General features: G+C 42.4%; 1 protein-coding gene across 2 annotated transcripts in view; it reads right to left on the bottom strand.

The window, feature by feature from the left end:
* Nucleotides 1-2,970: 2,970 nt before the first annotated feature.
* The window catches only part of LPP (LIM domain containing preferred translocation partner in lipoma), a 333,171-nt gene continuing 315,053 nt past the window's right edge, over nucleotides 2,971-21,088 (bottom strand). For both annotated transcript variants that reach the window (XM_077184001.1, XM_054639115.2), the window contains 2 exons: nucleotides 19,439-19,559; nucleotides 2,971-17,841 (listed from right to left, as the gene is read on the bottom strand). In XM_077184001.1, coding sequence (XP_077040116.1) covers nucleotides 17,713-17,841; nucleotides 19,439-19,559 — 250 coding nt within the window. In that variant the 3' untranslated portion in view covers nucleotides 2,971-17,712. The remainder of the gene's footprint in view (nucleotides 17,842-19,438; nucleotides 19,560-21,088) is intronic.

The following is a 21,088-nucleotide window of genomic DNA, read 5'->3' on the forward strand; positions in this document are numbered from 1 at the left end:
TACTTTAAGACAGCAGATTCAGTCCAACACCAACAATATGGCAAGATAAAAAAGCAGACCATTCTGCTATGCAATGATTTAGCTTTATTTATTTTTCCTTACCTCATGGAAAACAGTGTCATGTGTAACTCCTGGTGACACCACACTGGAGGTGGTTAGCACTTGGAAAGCAGTTGCTGTGCCTCTGCTCTGCTCCAAGGCTGACCTTGTGTATTTTCAGTGGGTTCAGTATCCATAAAACATTGTTCCCAAAAACTCTCAGCAGTTTAGAAGAGTAGGCTTCACCCCCTTTGACTCACCGTTACCAGGACTGCCTGGTTGGGCAGACCAGAGGCAGAGAGCTCCCAGTCTTCCTCACAGGAGCTCCCAGGAAAGAAACTCCTTGGTGTCACTGGAGTAGTGGCACTTTGTTTTGCAGGACCCTGGCAGGTTGTGACATGTGACACTGACAGTAGCAGCAATTCTCCTGACAGCCCCATCCAAACTCTTCCCTCTTTTCCCCGCTTGTTTTCGCAGCCGTGGTGGTGCTGTGTGGTGCAGCCAGTTGTATTTTGGGGGGAATGGAGCAATGAAAGGGCTCACTCACTTGTCCATTCATCTTCTCCATTTCAGTTGTCTGAAAGGAAGAGGTCTGGTCTGATCTTTCTGAGTCCCTTGGCAGTTAATGGCATGAGAGAAACCCCTCCAGAAAGCAGTTCACCCTGCCATGAAGAAGCTGCCAAAGCTTTGTTGGAGGAATGGCCCTTTGGAAGTGTCCATCTCTCACAGAGGGAGTCCTGCTGCTCTCTTGCATTGGGCTCTTTCCTTCCAAACCATTATTCCAACCCTTCCCAGGACACCAATACAGCCTGCTAAAACCAGCACTGGGGACAGATTTATCAGCCTTCCAGGTTTATTTTCTGCTTTGAAAACCCCTGAAGAAGCTCAGGAAGCCTCTGAAATCTTCTCAAAATTGACTAGAAAGCAAAATAGAACTCCCTTTTTGACATAGAAGTCATACAGGAGGTTAGCGTAGATAAACATCAGGATAAACATTCCAGACCCACCTTTCTTCAAAGCCAGGTGGTTAAATCTCCAGTAGCCACAGCTGGAGACAGCCATTGCACCAGGAGAACACAGGGGTACAACTGCTTTTCATCTGACCAGGAATGTCACCAACAGAGCCAAACAGCCTCCTCTGCCTCCATCCCTCCCTTAGCCCCAGGACAGCTCCCATTGGCACCTGGATTTTAGATACACTTCACGCCCAAAGCTTCCATTGTCTTCAAAGGATTCTGGTAGCCTTTGATTGCAAAAAAAGCAGTGCCAAACTATGGAATTAATAGCTCCCCCACCCTTGGCCCTCGCCTCTGGCCCCTGGCCTGCTAATGCATTTTGATTTGTGTGTGGACAACGTATCCCTGGAACTTTTCCATCGTAACAAGTTTAGGAAAAAGTACCTTGTGCTATAAAGGAAGTAATAATATCGAGTTTGGAAAACTATACAGCAGTTTGAATAGACTTGAAAGCCCACACCATCACACTCCCTTTACTGCCAAGACAAAGCCTGTCTGCCTCCCGTGTCCTGTAGGAACAAGCTGCAGTTTGTCCTTTCCTGAGGGAGAACACAGGCCCTTCCTAAAGTCCCCTGGGGAAGGGGAGGAGGAGCTGGGAGGGAGGCTGCTGCCTGCGCCTCCTTCCATGGCTGACAAAGCATCCCCTGACAATACACAACCTACTAAAGAAGTCCTTCATTTTCCCTGGTGGTGGGAAAGTAAGGATGGGATTTAATTTACAGCCAAGAATATTTGGCCTGGACAGTAGGAGAGACTGTTTAAGGGTGAAGACAACACTGCCACAGAGAGGACTGCCAGGGGAGGTTGTGGGATCTCCACGTGCAATGTCTTCAAGGTCACACTAGATAAAGATTTCTTGGGAATGACATGGAGGGAATGGGTTTAGCTGTATTGTGTGGATTGGGATCTTTCTACAACTCTCAAAAATTCTTTTTATGATAAGCACTTCTGCTAATAGGGAGGACAGTATTTGTCTCATTTAACCCTTAAAGGCACAAACAAACCTGTCTCAGATGCTTACCTAAAGAAAGGATGCAGCTTCTCCACTGACAGGAGGGCCACCTTAGACAACATAGTTGTCTTCCAGGCTGCTAAAGTTCACGGAAATTAATCCCATCTTGAAGACGATCTGTGCAGCACTGTGCAGGAGATTTCTGAGGGAAAAGGGCTTTTATAAAAAGGTCCAAGGATAGAAAGGGGAGAAAAACAAAGGCTTTAGCAGGGTGCAGATATTTAGCATGTATCTGTGGAAAAGCTTACCGGGATACACTGGAGTCCCCACCACATGAGGCATTTCTGTCAGGGAGAGCATCCAGTGCTGCCCCAGGTTCTCTGGATGGAGAGGTAGAGGTCAGCCTGTGTGGGGACCAGTGATATTTCCTAAGCAGATGGGAACAATCCTGATTATTTACCGCAATGATAGCCTAGAAACAAGTTTCTAGAAGAGATAGACTTTGCTAACCACACTTCTTTCTACTCTGCCTGTAACAGTTTGAATAATGTTCCTCCATTCAGCTGCAGGGCAAGGTGTCTGGCTCTGCTGTCACCCCATCAGAACACAAATTTGAGAACATTTGTGGACATCTTCCCATACAACCCAACTCTGCAGATTACTGCATGGGTTAGGAATGGAGTGCTCTCTACTGCAAAGGCATACAGTTTTAGGAACAGTGCAAAATTCATCAAGACATGGTCAGTATGACAGGGGTGAGCCTCTCGGGACACTTTTGTATCCTTACTTCACTCAACAGTAAAACAGACTCTTCTATTAGGTATGCTCAGGAGCCACACAATGAAATTTTGACCCTAAAAGAGAAAAAGGTGAAGGATATGAAGCATAATTGCAGGTGGAGGCTTGAAGAAAGTAAATACCATTCAACTTGAAAAAATAATTTCACACGCTAGCAAACAAAAATGAAATTTATAAGAAGTTTATTGGATTGGTAAAATGTAATAAAAAAGCATTTGTGATACTTCTTCTGCAAAGAAAAAAGGCATCTGGCGATTTTGCATATTTATTTTCCCTTACAAAACATTTGAAAAGCATAACTGATAAAAAGGATAACAACTGAAAGAGCAGAGCAAAGAGGAAAATACATCTCAATATAATTGGATAATGCATAATAAAAATACAGAAAACACATGCTTAAAACAGCTTTCATTCTCTTACTGTAAAAAGTCATTTTACGTGTTGAATAAAAAATATATGCCGGTTGCTCTGAAAATTGCAGTTTAGAAGAGGTAACTAGCTGAGAACAAAATATATATATCTATATATATTTATAAATATAGAAAATGTGTATATGCTGCATCTGTCCTCAGAACAAATTGGAATAAATGATTTTTCAATTCATGCACACAAGTTACCAGAGAAAAAACTTCATTTATTGCTTAGCAGATCGATCCTGTAAGGTGCTGATTGCATTTCCTGAGTGCCCTCAAAGCCCTGTGGAAGTAGTCAGTGAGGGAGACAAGTGGCCTGATGGGTTCAGTGACAAGGGAGGCTACTCAGCAGCTCACAGGAGGTGCACTCAGCAAGTCACAGGAATCGGGAAAATTCCAATGGCAGCAGGATTAGGCCCCCCACAGACTTGGGTAATGCTTTTGCTCAGCAAGGTGTAAAACTCTGGTACCCCCAAGCTCTGACAGACAGGAGACCACTCCTAAAAGCTCAAGTAACGTTACTTCATTAGGATCCAAGGGCACAGAGTGTGCAGTGGAAGCATTCCTCATATAGGAAGTGCTTCCTTGTGCCTCCCCTTGCCCAGATCCCTAGGCTAATGATTCACATTTAAAAGGAAGATGCTGCCCACACCACTGAGAGCCTGTCTGCTGGCACTGGACAAGGAGGAGAGTGGCCAGTCACCCTGCCTCCCAACTGCAACAAAGGCAACAACACAGAACCTTCTCCATCTCATGGGCTAAACCAACAACCACCCTGAAGCTGAAGCACCACCTGAAACCACTGTGAGCTACTGCACATCCAGTACAGATCACCCCTGGTGAGCCCTCAGAGCACACAGGTCTGCAACTGGCAGGGACAGGCCAAGGCATAGCAGCTACATAGGCAAATACATTCCTGGGGACACTTCCTCCTTGCAGTCTGAAAGGCCTGAATCATTCTCCCAGCCTTTAGGGGGTTCTCCATGTAGCCAAGAGGAATCCTTCTGGAATGACCTATGTGTGGTTCAGACCCCCTTGTAGCTGCCCACAGGTAAAGCCAGGGTGAGAGACTGAGCTCTGAAACATGACAAACCTTTGCTGTTTGTTCTCTTCTGGAAAAAGACTTCAATAAATGCAGAATTAGTACTCAGGGCCTCTCATTTGACTAACTAGAGGGAAGGCACTGGAGGCTGCTTTCCAGGCTCTCTGACTGTCTAAAACACAAGCTGTGGCATGGAAAAGTACAGGCCCACTAAGGAAGCTGATGTCCCACCAAGGCAGATCCTTTCTAGCAAGACTATGAGAGAAAAGTCCAGGCATTACTTGGCTTTGCCCATACCTCTACCAATACTCAGTTCTCACTTTCCAAAGAGACAGTAGAGCAGGTCACAGTGGTGCAGTTCAGAGCATCAAAACATCAAATCTTTCCCTTCACTGCATTTCCAATACACCCGGCATTTCCTGTCTGATCACAACAGGGAAAATTTTGCTAAAACATTATTTTGAGGATTGAAAATGAGAGCATACCAGCCTTTTTAATACAGTAGCACCAATCAAACTTTGGTTCACCTTCAGATTTTCTCTCTTCTAGCATTATATAAAAAATGAATGATGTAGATTTTATAAGAGACATTATTAAGGGAATAAATTCTTCAAATATGAATGACCCTGGAGTTCTGATCAGGATGAGATGTTTGAGGAGATATACCCAAGCACCTCTGCTACAGAGCAGTTGCCCACCAGACAACAGGGTGTACAACGCAAGACAAGCTGCACATTAATGGGATAAGCCATTGCTTTGCTTATCACCATGGAGAACAGATGCTCAGCATTAGCCTCTTGCTTCTCTTCTCCATCACCCTCCTAGTTCCCATCTCTCTGCTGCCCATAAAGGAGCACAGCAGGTCTCTGAAAAGGCACACAGTGAAGAAAGTGGAATACTTTACTTACTTTTTAGAAAGGCAGCTCTGTCAATAGCCTACTTGTCACCTTGCTGGTTGTTCTGTTGAGATGCCAGTCAGGAGCTTAGCTACTTAGGCACATTAGAAATATTCCTTTTTAGGTGGATAAAGCAAAGAACTAGATCAGACTTGGGGGACAAGGCACAGAATGTCCATTTGCAAAACTGAAATGGGTTTCCAGCCCACACAGAGCTGTCAAGAAAGCACTGGCAGATGCAAAAAAGAGCTCTAGTTTGGATTTTCAATGGGTACCATCTCAACACAGTTGAAACTCAAACTACAACCTCCGGCTGTGCATTTCAGTGCAAACTGCTCTTATCTCATGCAGCCCTGAATGAAACATTAGCACAAAGGCAGCCTAATTGGAACAGGATCTTCTCCTCCCTCCCTGCAAATCCTCATCATTGCACACAATCCCATAGCTAATGGCAAAGAGAAAACAGCTGATTCTGGCAAAACACTCTCACTGGGAAGGCAGGATCAAGCCCCAGGCTGGACGCAGACTCACCATGGGGAGCAGTGCTGGCTGTGGAGAGGATGAGGCTGACCTTGCTCCCTTAGCAGGCCTTCCTCACTCCCATGCTGCAGCGCTGTGGAAAGCTGGAGCTGGAGCAAATGTTTGCAGAGGAGATGCTGGGTTCTGGCTTAGTTTAGGGAACAGAGGGTGAGGGTGTAATTTTTCTCCTTGTATGCCACCAAGGAAGATTATAAAAGCAACGAGAAACTACACTGAATGGCCATCTCCCTTTCATTTTGAAATCTAAGCATTTCCCCCAGTGAAAGCATTCCTGCCATGTAGAATTCCTATTTTGAAAACTTCTCTATATCAGACTGGAAAATATTCTCATTGCATTTGCTGGTTCCAAATTCTAGGTAAGCACTCCTAGACAGAGCTACTGTTTTCATTCAGTGCCCAAGCCAAAGTGGCTCCATATCCTATGGGGACCAGGGCAAGACTACAGCTCAACAAATGAAAAGTAAAAATAATGATACCTTGAAAAAACACATGGTCCTGATTACCAAAAATGCTGAATAAGCAAAGCTACTATGGAACAAAATCAGCGGGAGACACAGGAACAGCCATTAAAATAAAAAATCAGAGCAATTCTGCCCTTTATTTTCTTGCCACGTTATTATTTTCACCTCTCTCTTCTCACAGATGAAGTGGGGCAGGCCAGTTCTTTTTCCTTTTCAAGCTGGCTTTGCTCTCTGGGCTGTCACGCTGCTGGCACAGCCCTGTGGAGACAGGACTTCCCGCACTTCAGGGGAATGCTGAACTGGGGCTATTTTTTAAACATCAAACTATTCCTGTTCACTGTACACTCTGCTTCCAAAAATAAAACAAGCATCCAAGTCTTTAAACAAGTAGACGGACCCTTTAAAGTCTCCTAACAATGTTTTAAACCTGGGGTAGGAGGGATGGGAACGGGAATACATTTTCCTGCTAATTGGAAATAATGAAACTGATGTTTGTGGCTATGAAATGCTGGGTAATAACAAATCAGAGGTCTGTGGCTGAGCCTGTTCTGCCAGCCAGCCTTTGTGAGAAAAAGAGAGCAAGAAAGAGTTTTTTTTCTTTGCATTGATGAACTTAAAATGAAAGCAGGGGCAGTACATGTGAAGGAAAAGGGCAGACAGGTACAGGACATGGAAATTATTTGCCTGGAGCAACCACAGAAGTAGGAAGAAAAATGGCAAAAATAATGTCTCCTTATTTCTTTAGCCCTGGTTCCTAAAACTAGTTTGGGAATGAACTGGGGGAAGGGGAGGAAGGAGCAGCAATTTGAACACAGCAGATGCTCCAGTTAAACCATATCTTCCCAAAGAGGAACTGAGGGTGGGGGCAGGGGAGATGGCTATTATTAATGTCCTTCCGTATATAGCAAAGCAGACATCCTGCATAATGGCAACACAATACATCAATAATAGCCCAAGAATAGCTTCCTACCGGTTTTTTCCCCCTGACAGTTAGAAACATAAAGAGAAAAATCAAGCTGCTGAGATAAATAGCTGAGTCTCCACCCCCACCTCAAATTGCCTTGGCATATTTTAAGAGATAAATGGTTCTATGAGAAATTTAAATAGCTTTCTCTTTTCTTTTTTGGCAGCTGCAGGAACTGGGTCAGGTGTAGAAATTATTAATTTAGAAGCCTGAAAAACCCATGTTTGAAACTAAGTTTTTTTTTTTTTTCCTTTAAAGCATCAACTTTCTTAGAAGCAGAGTTACAAAAAAAAAATAAAAATTGAGGGGTATTTTTTAAACAGAAGTCAGGTAAAAATAATGAAATAACAGTGCAGGCTGTAGAAAAGGGACAATTTGTTTAACAGTTTAATGGACATTAAAAGTATCCACAGTAGATTGTTAATGGGTTTTATTGCAGAGTGCTGTATTTGCCTAATGGCTTTCATTCCTCTCGATCAAACATAACACCGGGAGTCTGCCTTGAGGAAAAAGTCTGGGGGGCACCATTCTGTAGCCTCACCCAAAGTTTAGTGCATGTTTCCAAAGAGACGAGAGATTGCTGCAAAGTGACCAGCACCAAACATTCCCATAAGGAGCCCATTATTCTCTTGCAGGTCTCAGAACTGACACCCCAGGGAGCTCATCTGCTTGAGGCTGTGCTGGCTGGTGCTCAGAGCTGGTGAACCTGGTACTGAACCACGTGTAAATCACTGCCTTCCCCCTCCTACTCAAGTTACTCTTGCTTTCCACATTGATACCAGGATTTGTAACACAGCTTTCTGCTTGATGCCAACAGCTATCTCCCTCTTCATGCCATATGGGGAAGGATCTCTTTGCAACCATAAAACCTTGAATCTTACAGAGAAAAAAGGTCAAATCCTTTAGGAACAGCTCTGAGCAAAGAAATGCTGATGAACTATCTCACAGGAGAGTACACTAGTTAAGACCTGTAAAAGGTTCAAATTTCCAGTCCTATAAAGAACCCTGAGGTCTTGAAAGATACCTAGTTGGCAGGTAGCCCACTTCCTCTGCTGCATGGCTGGTGAAATCCTCCTGTTCCTCGTGCTCTGTGTCCCAAATCAGGTGGATACCTGAGAGGGAGGAGACTCCCTCGTTTATACTCACTGCACCTCTCAGGGCTCACAGCTCATGCTCTCCTTCCCTTAGTGACCAATCAAAAATTTAGAATGGTGACAGAGAGCCAGATGTAAATAGAACTGCAGTGCCTAGAAAGTCAGAGCACAGATAGGATCAGAAGACAGACTGTAATTACAGGCCCTGCTACTTATTACATAGGCCAGTTGGGCTACATGAGCCTTTGGTGGAAACTTCCTGTGCAATTAATAAAGGAGAAACAGAATACTTTTGCAATCACTTTTCTAGCTTTCACTGTGGGGGTCCAATCCTGCCATCCTGGATTAGCTCTGATCATAGACAATCTTTTCTCTGCATAAAATGAAGGCATCTGTTCTGTAAGACTAACAAAAAAAAAAGAAAAAAAGAAAAAAGGACAAAACCCTCATTGCAAACCTACACCATGCACTCAAGAAGGAAAGGAAACTGATCCTGATCCCCCCCAGATCGTAATCTGACAATGTTTTCAAGGCATCTGGCAAAAAGGAAGAAGAAAGAAGAATGCTATGAAATATTTAAAATCCTACTTCTGTCAAGAATACATAAGAGAAGAAAGGTGAGTTTGAAAGGGCTGCATTATTTGTAAGGTAAAACCTGAAAGCACCACCTTTTGCATAGAGGCACGAGGTGCCCTTGGCCTGAGCCAGAGCGGTCCTGAGAACAAACACCAGGCACTGATTCAACAGGACTGGTGTGGCAAAGTCAAGGCTGGGTGTGAGAGGGACCAAAGCGCTGTCCTGCAACACCCTGGCATGTACCATGGCACACGTGTTGGTAATACAGCAAAAGAGCTGCACCTTTGCAGCCAGCAACTCATCCTCCTCATCTAAAGCTTGAATCAGATTTCTCCTAAAGGCACTTTTTTTACTGCTGATAATCTCACCAAAGAGACTTCCAAGGAAGGGGAGAGTGCCCTGTGAGATCTGAGATGCATCAAATGACACTTTGCTTTGCTTTGCTCCTGCACCCAGAATATTCCCAAACTCAAACCCCACTGGTATAGAGCACATTTGCAGAAAGGTCTCATCCAGGCATAACCACTGGGCTGATCCCAACCCTATCACAAGAAGCAGGCACAGAAAAGGGCTGGATGTGCCCAGCTGTCATCAGGAGGAGCCCCCACGCAGGTATTCATGAGTTCCAATGCTCAGCTGAGTCTTTTTCTTGGTCACATCCACCTGCCTGCTGTACAGTCCCAGTAGAAACCGTAACAGACTTCAGGACTGGTACTGGGCATACAAATGGGATCAAAATGATCCTGAAACGCTGAAAAAAAAGACTTTGGAACAAAACTGGCACAGCCACAATCCCCACAATGCTTGTGTAAGAGAGAAAGAAAGAATCCCTAGAATGTATTTATCAAAAGCCATTTTATGCAGATTTTTCCTTCTGAATATTTAAAACATGGTGAATATTAAACTTCAGAGATTCTTAATATGTTCCAAAGCCCCACGGACCTTTGAAATGCTAGCTCATCAATATGCAGCATCTAATCTTGTCAGAAAAAAAAATAAAGAGGGGGAAAAAGAAAAGCTATTCATCCTCTGCACACAGAGGTTACAGTGAGACTCCCAAGGAAAATAAAAAAACAACCAACTTCCAGCATCTTATGCAATAGGTTAAATTTACTCTGGTTGGGAAAGTTTCACTTTCTGCAAGAGAGAAAGTGCCTGTATGTGCATAGCTACTGGAAGCTTCTTCTGAAGTGTGAGGCTGAAACTGTGTAGCTGGATTACAGTAAGTAGTTTATTAAAAAAACCAAGGCTTGTGGCTTTGCCTCTTGTTCCAGTCCAATGCAGTCTCAGGATCCCCTCTCCAAAGGCCAGCAGACAGTGCGCCACCTAAAAATCCATTCTAGTCCAAAATGCTGTGGTTGAAATGGTTTTGCTTGTTTATAAAGTTTAGTGTTTCGTATCGCTTGCATCTGACCTTCAGCAGAAAGAAAAGCTCAGTTAAATTGTGCAAATATGTACCAAATGGGAGCAAGGGAAGGCAGCCAAAAATGCTGCATGAGCTTTTGCAGGGCTGCAGCCTTTTAGGAGCACCAGTTAGATGAACTGGATGAGAGGCCAAATTGATTTAGGCTCCAGGCAGGAGCTTAAAACACCATGACATCCAAATTCACAAAGAAAATGTTCTGTTGCTGCAACCCCAAATTTCCTGCACATGAAAACACTGTTTTCTTTCATCTTTAGTAGATGCTCGTACTGTAATCCGACATTTAAAAATGAACAAACAAACAGGAGTCAGCTGACAAAGGATTCTTGCTGGTGAATGGAAGTAGGTCACTCTGAGTATTTAGCCTTTACAGTCTGGCTTAATATTAGTGTTGTACACAGAGCAGTAACAAAACTGCACTGGAGACAGGGAAAGACTCTAATTTTGTCTTTTCTGTGAAAATTAGCATTAACGTTCTGCATTAATGTGCAATGCCTCCCCAGCACCCTATATCTGGTTAATTAAAAGAAAAACCACAACCACAAAGCAACCACACACTAAATTAAACAGCAACAAAAAACCCTTACTGGTCAGCCTGCATTTAAAGGCATCTCATGAGTAATTGGGGAGAGAGGAATTTTCCTGAAGGAACATAAAAGAAAATGAAAGCTCTACATACAAGACCAAATAAAATCTTCTGTCTCTCATGAATGCAAATTCTGGCTGCCCTTTTACACAAACATATTAAAGGAATATAACTGGAGAAAAAAAATAAAAGAGGAAAAGCTAATAAAATCATTTTTGAAGAAAAAAAATATTTAAAAAACAAACTATCCTTCAAACATATTTCTTCATGGTAAATCCCTGCAATCATGTGGTTCTAAATTACATGGTTAAATATGACTGAAAAAGTAAGGCACAATTTCATAATCATTTTAAAAGCAATAATTATAACAATTTTCTTTGATATCCATATGGCAGGCCAATGATACTAAGGACGCACAAAACTACTTGATTAAAGATCTGAACAAGTTTTTCCAACTACTAGCTAAGACTCACAATACCTCGGTGAAGTAAGTAAGAAACCATCTTTACTGCAAAGATGAGTGCACATTGAGGACATGGAAAAAGTGGGTAAGAGAGAGGCTTGTGGACAAGGGGAGGCAGAGGCAGGAAAGCAGAGGCACCCCAAGTGTGATGTTCCTGGGGAGGGACTCTAACCCCTGGAAATGTAAAGGTAATGCCACCACTGGGGCTTCTGTTTCCTTCCTCATTTTCTAAAACATCGAAGTAGGATAACAATACTGGACAAATAACAAAATTAAAAAAAAAAAAAAAAAAAAAAAAGTTTTAACTGGATGCTCTTGCTACCTGTGATAAACCCTGTGCTTCCACACATTACATGAAGCCAAAGGGAGCAGGGACACATAGTCAGGAGTGAAGCCCAGTGCAGTGTAAGTAGCAACAGTCAATGCTGCAGCCTGGATTTCTGCTCAGTTATAGCCTCACAAACACCTGACATGTGTGTGTGTATGCCAGACTGCTCTGAAAGGGTGCAACTTAGCTTTTTTCAGACCACAGCAGAAAATTTCCAGGCTGAAGTGAGAGCTGTTCCTCAGTGTCCACCAGGAAACTTACTGAGGCTGTCCTTTTAGATTTTCAGATGCTGGATGAATGTTATAATTTCACATGTCTAAAGTCTGTTCTCTCTCAGGCTCCAAATGCCAGCTGGGCAACCAACTGTTGCAACTTCAAATTTGAAATGCTGAGGGAGACAGGTAATATTTCTAGAAATGTTTAAGGAAAAATGCCATTCCCAAGCCCAGAAAGGAGATTAAATTCAATCAGTATCTCTTGATTTTCACAGCAGTTGCCGTAATGTGCCTATATTCTTCAGTAATTTCAGGGGAAAAAGCCAAACAGAAAAAGACCCCAAGATAAAAACAAAGAAGAAAATTGCAGCTGCCACAGAGAAAGACACTGGCAGTCCCTATAGCCAGCCACTCCATGGCTTTAAGACGGATAAGAAAAATGAATCCAGCAGAAGTAACACTGTTATTTTAAGAGTCACATTACTTGGATTGTTCTAACAAAGGAAACAGTGACTTCAAAATTAGCAAAACTAGTTAAAAATAGGGAAAAAAATCTCGTAAAAAGTTTCAAAGCTTTTTTTATTTCACCAGGTCCAATACTGAACCATTTCCCAAGAACATTTGCTTGGTTTTAAGTAGAATTTTTATCCAAAATGTTTTCAAAATTGTAACAGAAACTTTAATTTACCAGCAGAAGAAACCAAAGAACTACAAACAACTGTGAAAAAAGACATGGGTCTTTGAAAAATAAAAATATTGGTTAACAATTCTGAAATTTATTTAGATAAAAATTCAGTATAATTTTAATCATAACAGCAAAAAACAACCCCCAAAAATGCTGTGGGTAATATTGCAAAAAGAGAGAACTTCTCATTAAAAAAATTGCCCTTCTGCTATCACATAATTTAGTGTAAAAATTGCAACCAGCTCTAACTGGAAATAGTGTTCTCACAGCTCTCTTGGTCTGTATTTTACTAACCTCTAGGTTATGGAGCAGTTCCTGCCCTCCTTCCACAACAAACCCTCAGTTACCATCACTGGTGTTTTCTCATGGGAATTTCACCACAGTGGGATGGTTCAGCACCCCTCTCCAGGAGCCCCAGCTTGCAGCACTGAACCTGTGTGAGGTGTTGTCCACCCAGGTGCTGAACAAACAGCAAATCACCACTGTGACCCCACTGCAGGAACCAGACACCATCAGACACCAGTCAGCAACTCAAACCCCTTCTGAGCCACTCAGCTCAAGCACCAGGTGTCCAACATTTATCCTTGACATGGGATTTATCTCAAGAACCTTCTCTTGGGTCCTGTTATCCTCTGCCTTCCAGACTTTCCCAAAATCAAAAGGAACCAGCATTTATCAAACCTAAGCCAGGCAGCAGCCATAACAGGTCCAAAGAGATTTCAGACTTGTTGCATATTCTCTTTAATAACCACCATTTCTTTAAAGACACTTTTTTTTCATTCTTCTCAGGCACATTTTGCTGATAGGCAGAAAGTCAATTTAAGGCCTGTGTTTTGTTAAAGCCTCACTCCTGCTATCAGGATGAACGCTATTATGTAGAGTGACAAACACTTTGGTACTCCCACACCTCTATGATTAAGTCATTACTCAAGTGTTTTGCAGCCATGATAAAAATCTAAGAATTAAAATATTAACACCCCTCCCAAAACCGAAATTAAAGGTGTGTTATCTGATAGGCTAAAGAATTGGTGTGGATTTCTGGTTTTAAAAGCAATGTTCAATGAACAAAATAAGTGACAATAAAACCATCACATTCACAAAATACTAGTGTTAGCCTTGGGGATGTGCTTAAGGATTGGGCTGTAACCAAGGCAACCCAATCTCCTGGAGAAAGTTTAAGTAGAGAGTTTTAAAGCTATTGCTCAAAGATACAGTAAATCTGGCTGTAGGGCTACTTGTGACATATGGAAGGTGCCACAACCACCCAACACAAAGCACTCATCTTTTAACAACTCAACCTCCTGTCATCCAAATGTTACATTTGATCAGCTGTGGTGTTCTCCTGCAGTTGGCATAAGGGTGATACAGGAGCCATTTCCTGTCTTCTGGGTAATTTGATAGAAATTTAACTGTGCCCACATCCTACCCAGATCAAACCTGTATGATCAGGGAATAAAGAACCAGTCTGGTATTAATGGCTTATGTCACACCACGCAATGGCTTTAAGTCTGCACTTAAACAAACCCCAGGGACATAAATATTTTGCTAAATTAGAACCTGATCCTGGGCCCTGTCTGGCCACAGAAATCATGGGATCAGGCCTGACTTGCCAACAAATGCTAGACAAAGACAAAGCAGCATAAGCAGAAACTGCAGACTTGAACAGAAATGTTGGGGTGATCTTCCAATTCTTTCTGAAAGGAACAGTTTGGACATTACTACAGCCACAGATGATGTGAATTTTTGTCATGGCTAAGAAGGTCCAACTTGAGAAAAGCAATGTTTCTTTGGCAAAAACTCTTTCTTTGGAACAGATAAACATGATATATTATAAGTATGTGATAAATATTGTGATGAAGCCATATCCCAGTGGTTCTTAATTGCAGTGCAATTGAGATAAATCCCACCAGCATTTCTTATTAAATCCTGAAGCATCAGCAGGGAGATTTCCATATACATGTGGGTGATGAGAGCCTCTGTGATACAATATCTTTCAAATTATTTATAGCAATTTTGGAAAACAAAACCACACTGAATAAAGAAGAGGGTTTTAGATACTCCCTCCTTCCAACGGGCAGATGGCTTTGGTGTCTAGGGGTGAAAAAAACCCCATCATAGTACCTTTGCACTGATGTGTCAGGTCTAGAAACCAGCCACAGCACCTCAAACATCAACACTGTTCAATCTTTGTCAATCATATTCCATCCATGAAGTATTTAATGCTTGAAAAGTTTGGCTCTCACCTCCCTGCATGCCAGCCCAACTCACCACAGCACTCTCATAACAGAGAGGATTCTGAGCTGGATCTCCTGGCTGGCCGCGTGCATTGCAATGGGCTGGAATCCCAGGCCTACATACCAGCAAACTTTTCTGGAAAGAGAAAATAGAGCTCCAGAAATCACTAGTTTGTGCTAGTCTGTGACTACTTTAATCCCCATAATGTCTCTGGGAAACTGCAAAGAAGCTCTCTCATGCAGAGGGCAGAAGACAGGGAGCCATATGACTCGCTCCAGTCCAGCCTATGGCAGGGCCATAAAAAGCCCAAAGGCTCTGAACTCGAGTCCTTAGTCTAGGCCACATTCTGCTGGAAGGCACAGCAGCTTGAGAGTCTCATCAACCACTTGATTTAACACTCACAAGAGTAAGGAAGATCAGAGCTATGTTTTCTGCCTGATGAATGGCTCATTCTGCACCCAAATGCATCACTTTATCACCTGTGCTTCTATCCCAGCACTGACCTCCCCTGTTTTTGTAGGGTTAGTTCAAACTAGATTTGCTCAGTATTTGCAAGGTTTTTTGGACTGGTGGTGGTGCAGACTGTGTGTCAAGAAGCGAGCTCAGAAGGACCTTACATGCCATGGTTCAGGGAGCAGGAGCCCAGGTGGAACCTGGTGAGAGCCAGGGTGCCAAAAACTCTGTTTATGTCTGAGGCAGTAACATTCTTGCAGGCCAGGGTAGAAATCCAGTATAAAAATCCAGTATAAAAAGTCAAACTGCTTCAGCACAGCCCCTGTGGTGGTGAAGGAAGACTTCTGCTCAATGATGCCACCCTTCTACAAAGAAGGATTCATTTCAAGCTGTGAATTTTGGGAAACTTCCCTGACACTGGTGAAGTTTGCCAACATATAAACCATGTAAGGAATGGAGCTTTCAGACTGGTATTTCTGTATTTGAATTTACCACAGACAGCTGAAGCTACTGAATATCACAGTGCTCTTCCAAAAAGGTTAGTGCTAAACTGAAAAGAAATGCACCATATGCAGGAGCTGCAGTATCACATCACAATTTTTCCTTTGCTTCCTATCAGTTCAGCTCATCTAACTTTTCTTTTCAGCATTAGTGGATATAATTATTCTCTATAACAGAAGCCTGATACAAAGGGGAAAGCACCACCTTCTTATTATTTTTCAGTGGGATGCATGAAAAAAAGATCTTGTAACTTACTCTTGAAAAGTTACATTTTGTCACTTTTATGGTCAATCAGCCTGCAACTGTTTCAGTTCTGCTTCTTAATTTAAGTGCAAAGAAAGGTGTTTTCCTTGATTACATCTGCAAATAAGATATTAATGTCAATTCAGTGATATGAAAATTACTCCCTCACTATGTAATTTGCACCCAAGTTATTATGGGTTTCATGAACAAGACTATTATAGCTGCTCAGAATGCCATGGATTTCTAATTTTTTGATTTGTTTTTAATTAACCAAACTAAAAAAAAACAAAGAAACCCTAAACCCATGATCATGTGAAAAAAAAAAAAAAAGGATTATCTGTGCCCAGGTTTTATTTACCTTGGGATATTATATTGATTCTGGACTGAAGATGAAAATGCTGCTGCTGGCCCAGCACTCTACTGCCATGAATTTCACAGAGGCAAGTTAAAAGTGGCTGGGATGAAAATGGAAGAGGAAAAAATTGCCTGCTTTCTGGAATGGCATAGTGAAGGGTTTAATACCCTCTTTAGCTTTCTTAGGATGAAAACTGAACATGTATTTAGGATGATTTTTTTGCTGTTGTTGAAACAGGACCTGATGCTTTAAATTGAAAAACACAAATCACATGTGTTAACATCAGAGAAATGTGTATCATCCCAAAGCCTGATTCAATCCTTGTTACTGTTGAAGGAAAATCCTCCCACTGCAATAACAGGAGATGGAAAAAGACTTTATTGCTTGAATGTCTACCCAGAGACCAACACTGCCAGTGGTCTCACTAGAATGGGCTGTATGAGAGTGGTGTAAGATTTTTTTGAGCATCGCTTTGCACTGCAATTCTATGTAGTCATTTTTATATTTTTTTTAACCACTGGGATTTCAGAAATGTGTTTCCAGCCCCACATCCCTTAAATATCTTCTTAAGGGACATGACTGGCTTATGCCCCTGGAAAATCAAAAGCATGCTGTGTGTGTGTAGTGTGTAGTGTGTGTGTAGTGTGTGCAAGCTCACATCCTTCTGTGATTGCTCATACATTGTGAATTGGAAGCATCACTACTGAATAAATTTATGCGATAGCTAAGTAGACTTTCATGAGTAAAAGAAAAACACTATTGAACTGGAAGGGAATGGAGACAAGTAAGGGCCTAAGAAATGACCAATCTGTGTCCCAAGGATACAAGATCACACCTACACTCAGCTGCAGTACAGCTGCAGTTGCACTGTTTGTGTTAATGCTGGGTCTGCTCTCACACCTTCTAGGACAGTGGAGCTACTTCTGTTGGTGACACAGATCCTATTAAAGTCATCAGCAGACATTGAAGTCCCATGACTTCAATGAGAGCTGCTCAGGTTCTCAAAATAACTTGGGAGAAATAACCACCTCAGCCATCTTTCACCCTCTACCTTCATGTACTTCTTAAGAAACAGGAATCAAACACAGAAGCATAGTAAGGACCATGTTCAGACCTCCTTACACAGGCAGATAACTTAGGTGCTGTGACCCATAACTCCATCAGCTGCAGACAGAGCAGCTGCTCTGACTCACTCACTGCCCTCCTGGACAGTTGTGTCTAAATTAGGTGCCTGTCATGGGTAGTCTGAACATGGCCTCTCAAACTGCCCTCTTGCTCCAAGGCCTTCCAGTTTTACTTTTTTTTTTTTTCCTTTTTTTTTTTTTTTTTTCTTTTTTTCAATAAAAGAGATTCAGACCCTAGGTTGGAAAGAAATCATGCAAAGCTTGTGCAATATCTCCCAATGGGCATCCTGGGGAGGGTCACAGTTGATACTCAGAGATCAGTGCTGGCCTTGGCAGTCAGAGCCTGGATCCGAGCAGAGTTGCAGGTCTTGCAGAGGATGTGCCCATCCAGAGGGTAACAGCCCTGATTGTCCCCTTCAGACAGGAGGCCACCACAGTCCTAGGAAATAAGTGAACAGGAAGAGCAAAGTAAATAATAAAGAACAAGATTAAGCAAAGAATCTATTAGTCAAAGAAACTCTCCTCACTCTCCACCTTGTAACAGGATCCAGCCTGAGTCAGTGCAAAGCATGAAGCTGAGGTACGTGATGTCTTTTACGATTAAGCCATTTTCTGATAAGAGACAATGCTGCAGAGAAGATGGGTTCCCAAGCTCCCTGCTGAATTTAATCCAATTGAAAATAAAAGGAGATTATTCCCTTCACATTTCTGAGGAAGCAAAGGTCTTTAGCACTGGAGAAACATCAAACTAAAGCACATATTTATTAATTCAAAAAAAGTATAAAAAAGAAGCATCACTGGGAAAAAGTTTAGTACCAATATCTGACTATAGGTAATCTCCTTTGGAAGAGTTAATGCCATGAAGTTACAGCCTCCATTCCAGGAGTGGCAGCTAAGCAAAGTCCCTTCCTCTCTCCCCTACTAGAACTGTCACCTGTGTTTGTATTACAATTGGCCAAAAAGGTTGTGGCAAAAAGGAGGATGTCAGACAGGAACATGGAAACCCCACTCCAAGGCCCCCAAACCTGCTCCAGAGACCTCAGCCCATAAGCTTTAAGGAAGCTGCTAGGAAAGTTGGGAATTATCCCACACTTTGTGATCAAGCAATTGCTTGGCCCAAGACTACTGATGGATCCATGTGTGTGAAAGCCTGGGTATCTCAGCAACCAGCATGGGGACATGCTGTATGATGAATTAGGCTCTACAAAATTTAGTGTAAGAATGCCCAGCATCTTAAAAAATAATGGGCCTAAGTAATGGGCTGGTATGTACCCTGAAAGCCAAGGTCAGATTGAGAACTGAACCAGATGCCTCAAGTTTCAGCCTAGACCTTTAAACCTTAGTCCATCCTTCTTTCCAATTAAGGTTATTAAAACCTGCAACTGCTATAAGAAATATATTTGGTCTCATTTTCTTACCCTGCCATCTGGCTGATGTATTATCCAACAAGTAACACTAGCACTGAAGAATTCTTGAAGGTTCCCTAACACAGCTGTTCCCACATGCTAATTGCTTTAAGGTGATTTTTATTCTCTGTCTTCAGACTCTTACCATCAAAATTACATGAAGTGTGTTATGAAACTGAACAGGAAAAGTAGCATAAAAAGCATTGCACAAAACAAGAATGATCATGTTTATGTGTCCATTAAAATTCTTCAACCCAGAGCCATATGCTGAATTTCCTGTACAATCTTGCTCAAATCCTAACATGCATTAGCTTTCATTTTAAGAACATAAAGATGAGCTACGTTTGTGTCCAGGCTATAATTTATTAAGTTCTCCAATATTAAGACCTAATTGCCTGAGTCACATTCTTTTGCTCTTCTAATGAACCTGTCATAAACAAGGGACCTGATTTTCCTCTCATTTGCGTGGATATAAATGAGGAAAAATTCCTTGCTTGCTGAAGTCAATGAAGTAATTTGATTGTAGAGCCAGTGTTACAACAGGGTATGCCTGTTGTGTGGGCAATGTCAGGTGGTGATGAAGTTAAGCCAACCCTTGCTTTCTGTCCCTGCTGTGCCTGGAATACCAACCTCGCACCGGTAGCACTGGACATGGAAGTCACGATCCAGGGCAACAATGCGCACGGTCTCCTCTTGTCCCGGGGCTGGCATGATGGGCTCCTTACACACAGAACACCTCGGGGCAAACTTCCTGAGGGAGCAACAGACAGGCACAGTCATCTCAAACGTGGAGAAAAAGTTTTTGTTAACTGGACCGGCCAGCCAGAAATGTGTGAATTTGTACCAACACACACACACACACACACACACATGTGCATACACAACACAGGCTGGAGCTCTGCACAGATCCCTCCTTGGAAAAAAAACAGGCAGGAGCACTTTAGTCTTACAAGGCAATTTCAGGCACGTAGGATATTAAAGAACATTTATAAGGAGATGACTTATAGAACTTCTGACAGGCAGCAGAGCATTTTGCCTGCCCTAATTAACAACTAAAGTGCCTGTTGAATGACCCTCCATTGTGGCACCTATGCACTGCCACAACCCTCAGCCTCTAAGAAAATCCATGCAAATCCCATGGTTAGAAAGATGACCAGAATCTGCTTCAAGAGCATCTCTTGAAAATAAAAATCAAACTATTAAGATTTGGAGATTGGAACAAATAGTTTAAAAGTCTGAAAAGAAATGGTAAAAAGAACTGCCTTTTACTAACACTAATTTGTTGAGGTTTATGTCACCCACTTTAAACTTTCAAGCCATCTTACCCACTTATGCACACAGAAGCACATTTCTGGCTGTGCTCACTCTCAGACAAGAAGCATCAGGGCAATTCTGACTTGCTGCATCTTCTAGCTAAAACCTACTCAGTTATCCAACAGGGTGCTGTCCAGGCTTGAAAGGGAACAGGTCTGGGTGCAGAGACCCCAATGTTCTCTCTTCCAGTCAGTCTGACTTCTAATTGTATAGTGACAATAACTCGCTGCATGAAGAGACTGACTTGAATCAGGGTCAGCTCAGGGATCAAGAGAAGCACAGCCCTTTCTTCTTCCCTTCTATTGCTCACCATATGCCCTTCTGGATAATTCACCCATGTTCTGCATTCCCTCTAGTTTTGCTCCCCTCAGGTCCCATGAGAAGTGGCCACCTCTGCTCCTAGGCTTGGGAACCTTTAGCCTGTGGTGAGTCGTTCTCTATTTTAGTTCAAAACCTACTGGTACCAGTTTCCTGGCTGCAAATTCTGCCTGCAAAAAAGGAAATTTACACCCACAGAATCTGCTGCCATGTAATGAGAACCAGGGTCAGGGGCTGTGGAGCGACAGAGGGCAAAGCTTATGGCAAACATCAGAACACAAGGAGATCAAAGGGCCTTCTCTTCTAAAATGCCTAGTAAGGACTGACTCTGCCACCCAGCCTGTCACATGAACCACCTCAGAATTAACTATCTTAGAAAAGAAAAATAAAATCTATCTGTACTAGGAATAAAGAAAAATATTAATTTCACTGGCAGCAGATGAAAGATGCCTGTGTAGCTGTGATCTAATGAAAGAATGAATTAAACAGTGGCTATAACGAGTGCTCTGAAAAATAACTTAAATGGATCATGATATGACTGGAGCTGTGATGGCAATTAATTGTGTGCTGCTTCATGCAGGCCCTTCCTTTCGCCATTTAGCTCAAATGTGGTAATAAAAAAATACTTCAACATTTCTTTGCCCAGGC

Source organism: Agelaius phoeniceus, chromosome 10 (assembly GCF_051311805.1).
Source record: "Agelaius phoeniceus isolate bAgePho1 chromosome 10, bAgePho1.hap1, whole genome shotgun sequence".
NCBI classification, from domain to species: domain Eukaryota; kingdom Metazoa; phylum Chordata; class Aves; order Passeriformes; family Icteridae; genus Agelaius; species Agelaius phoeniceus.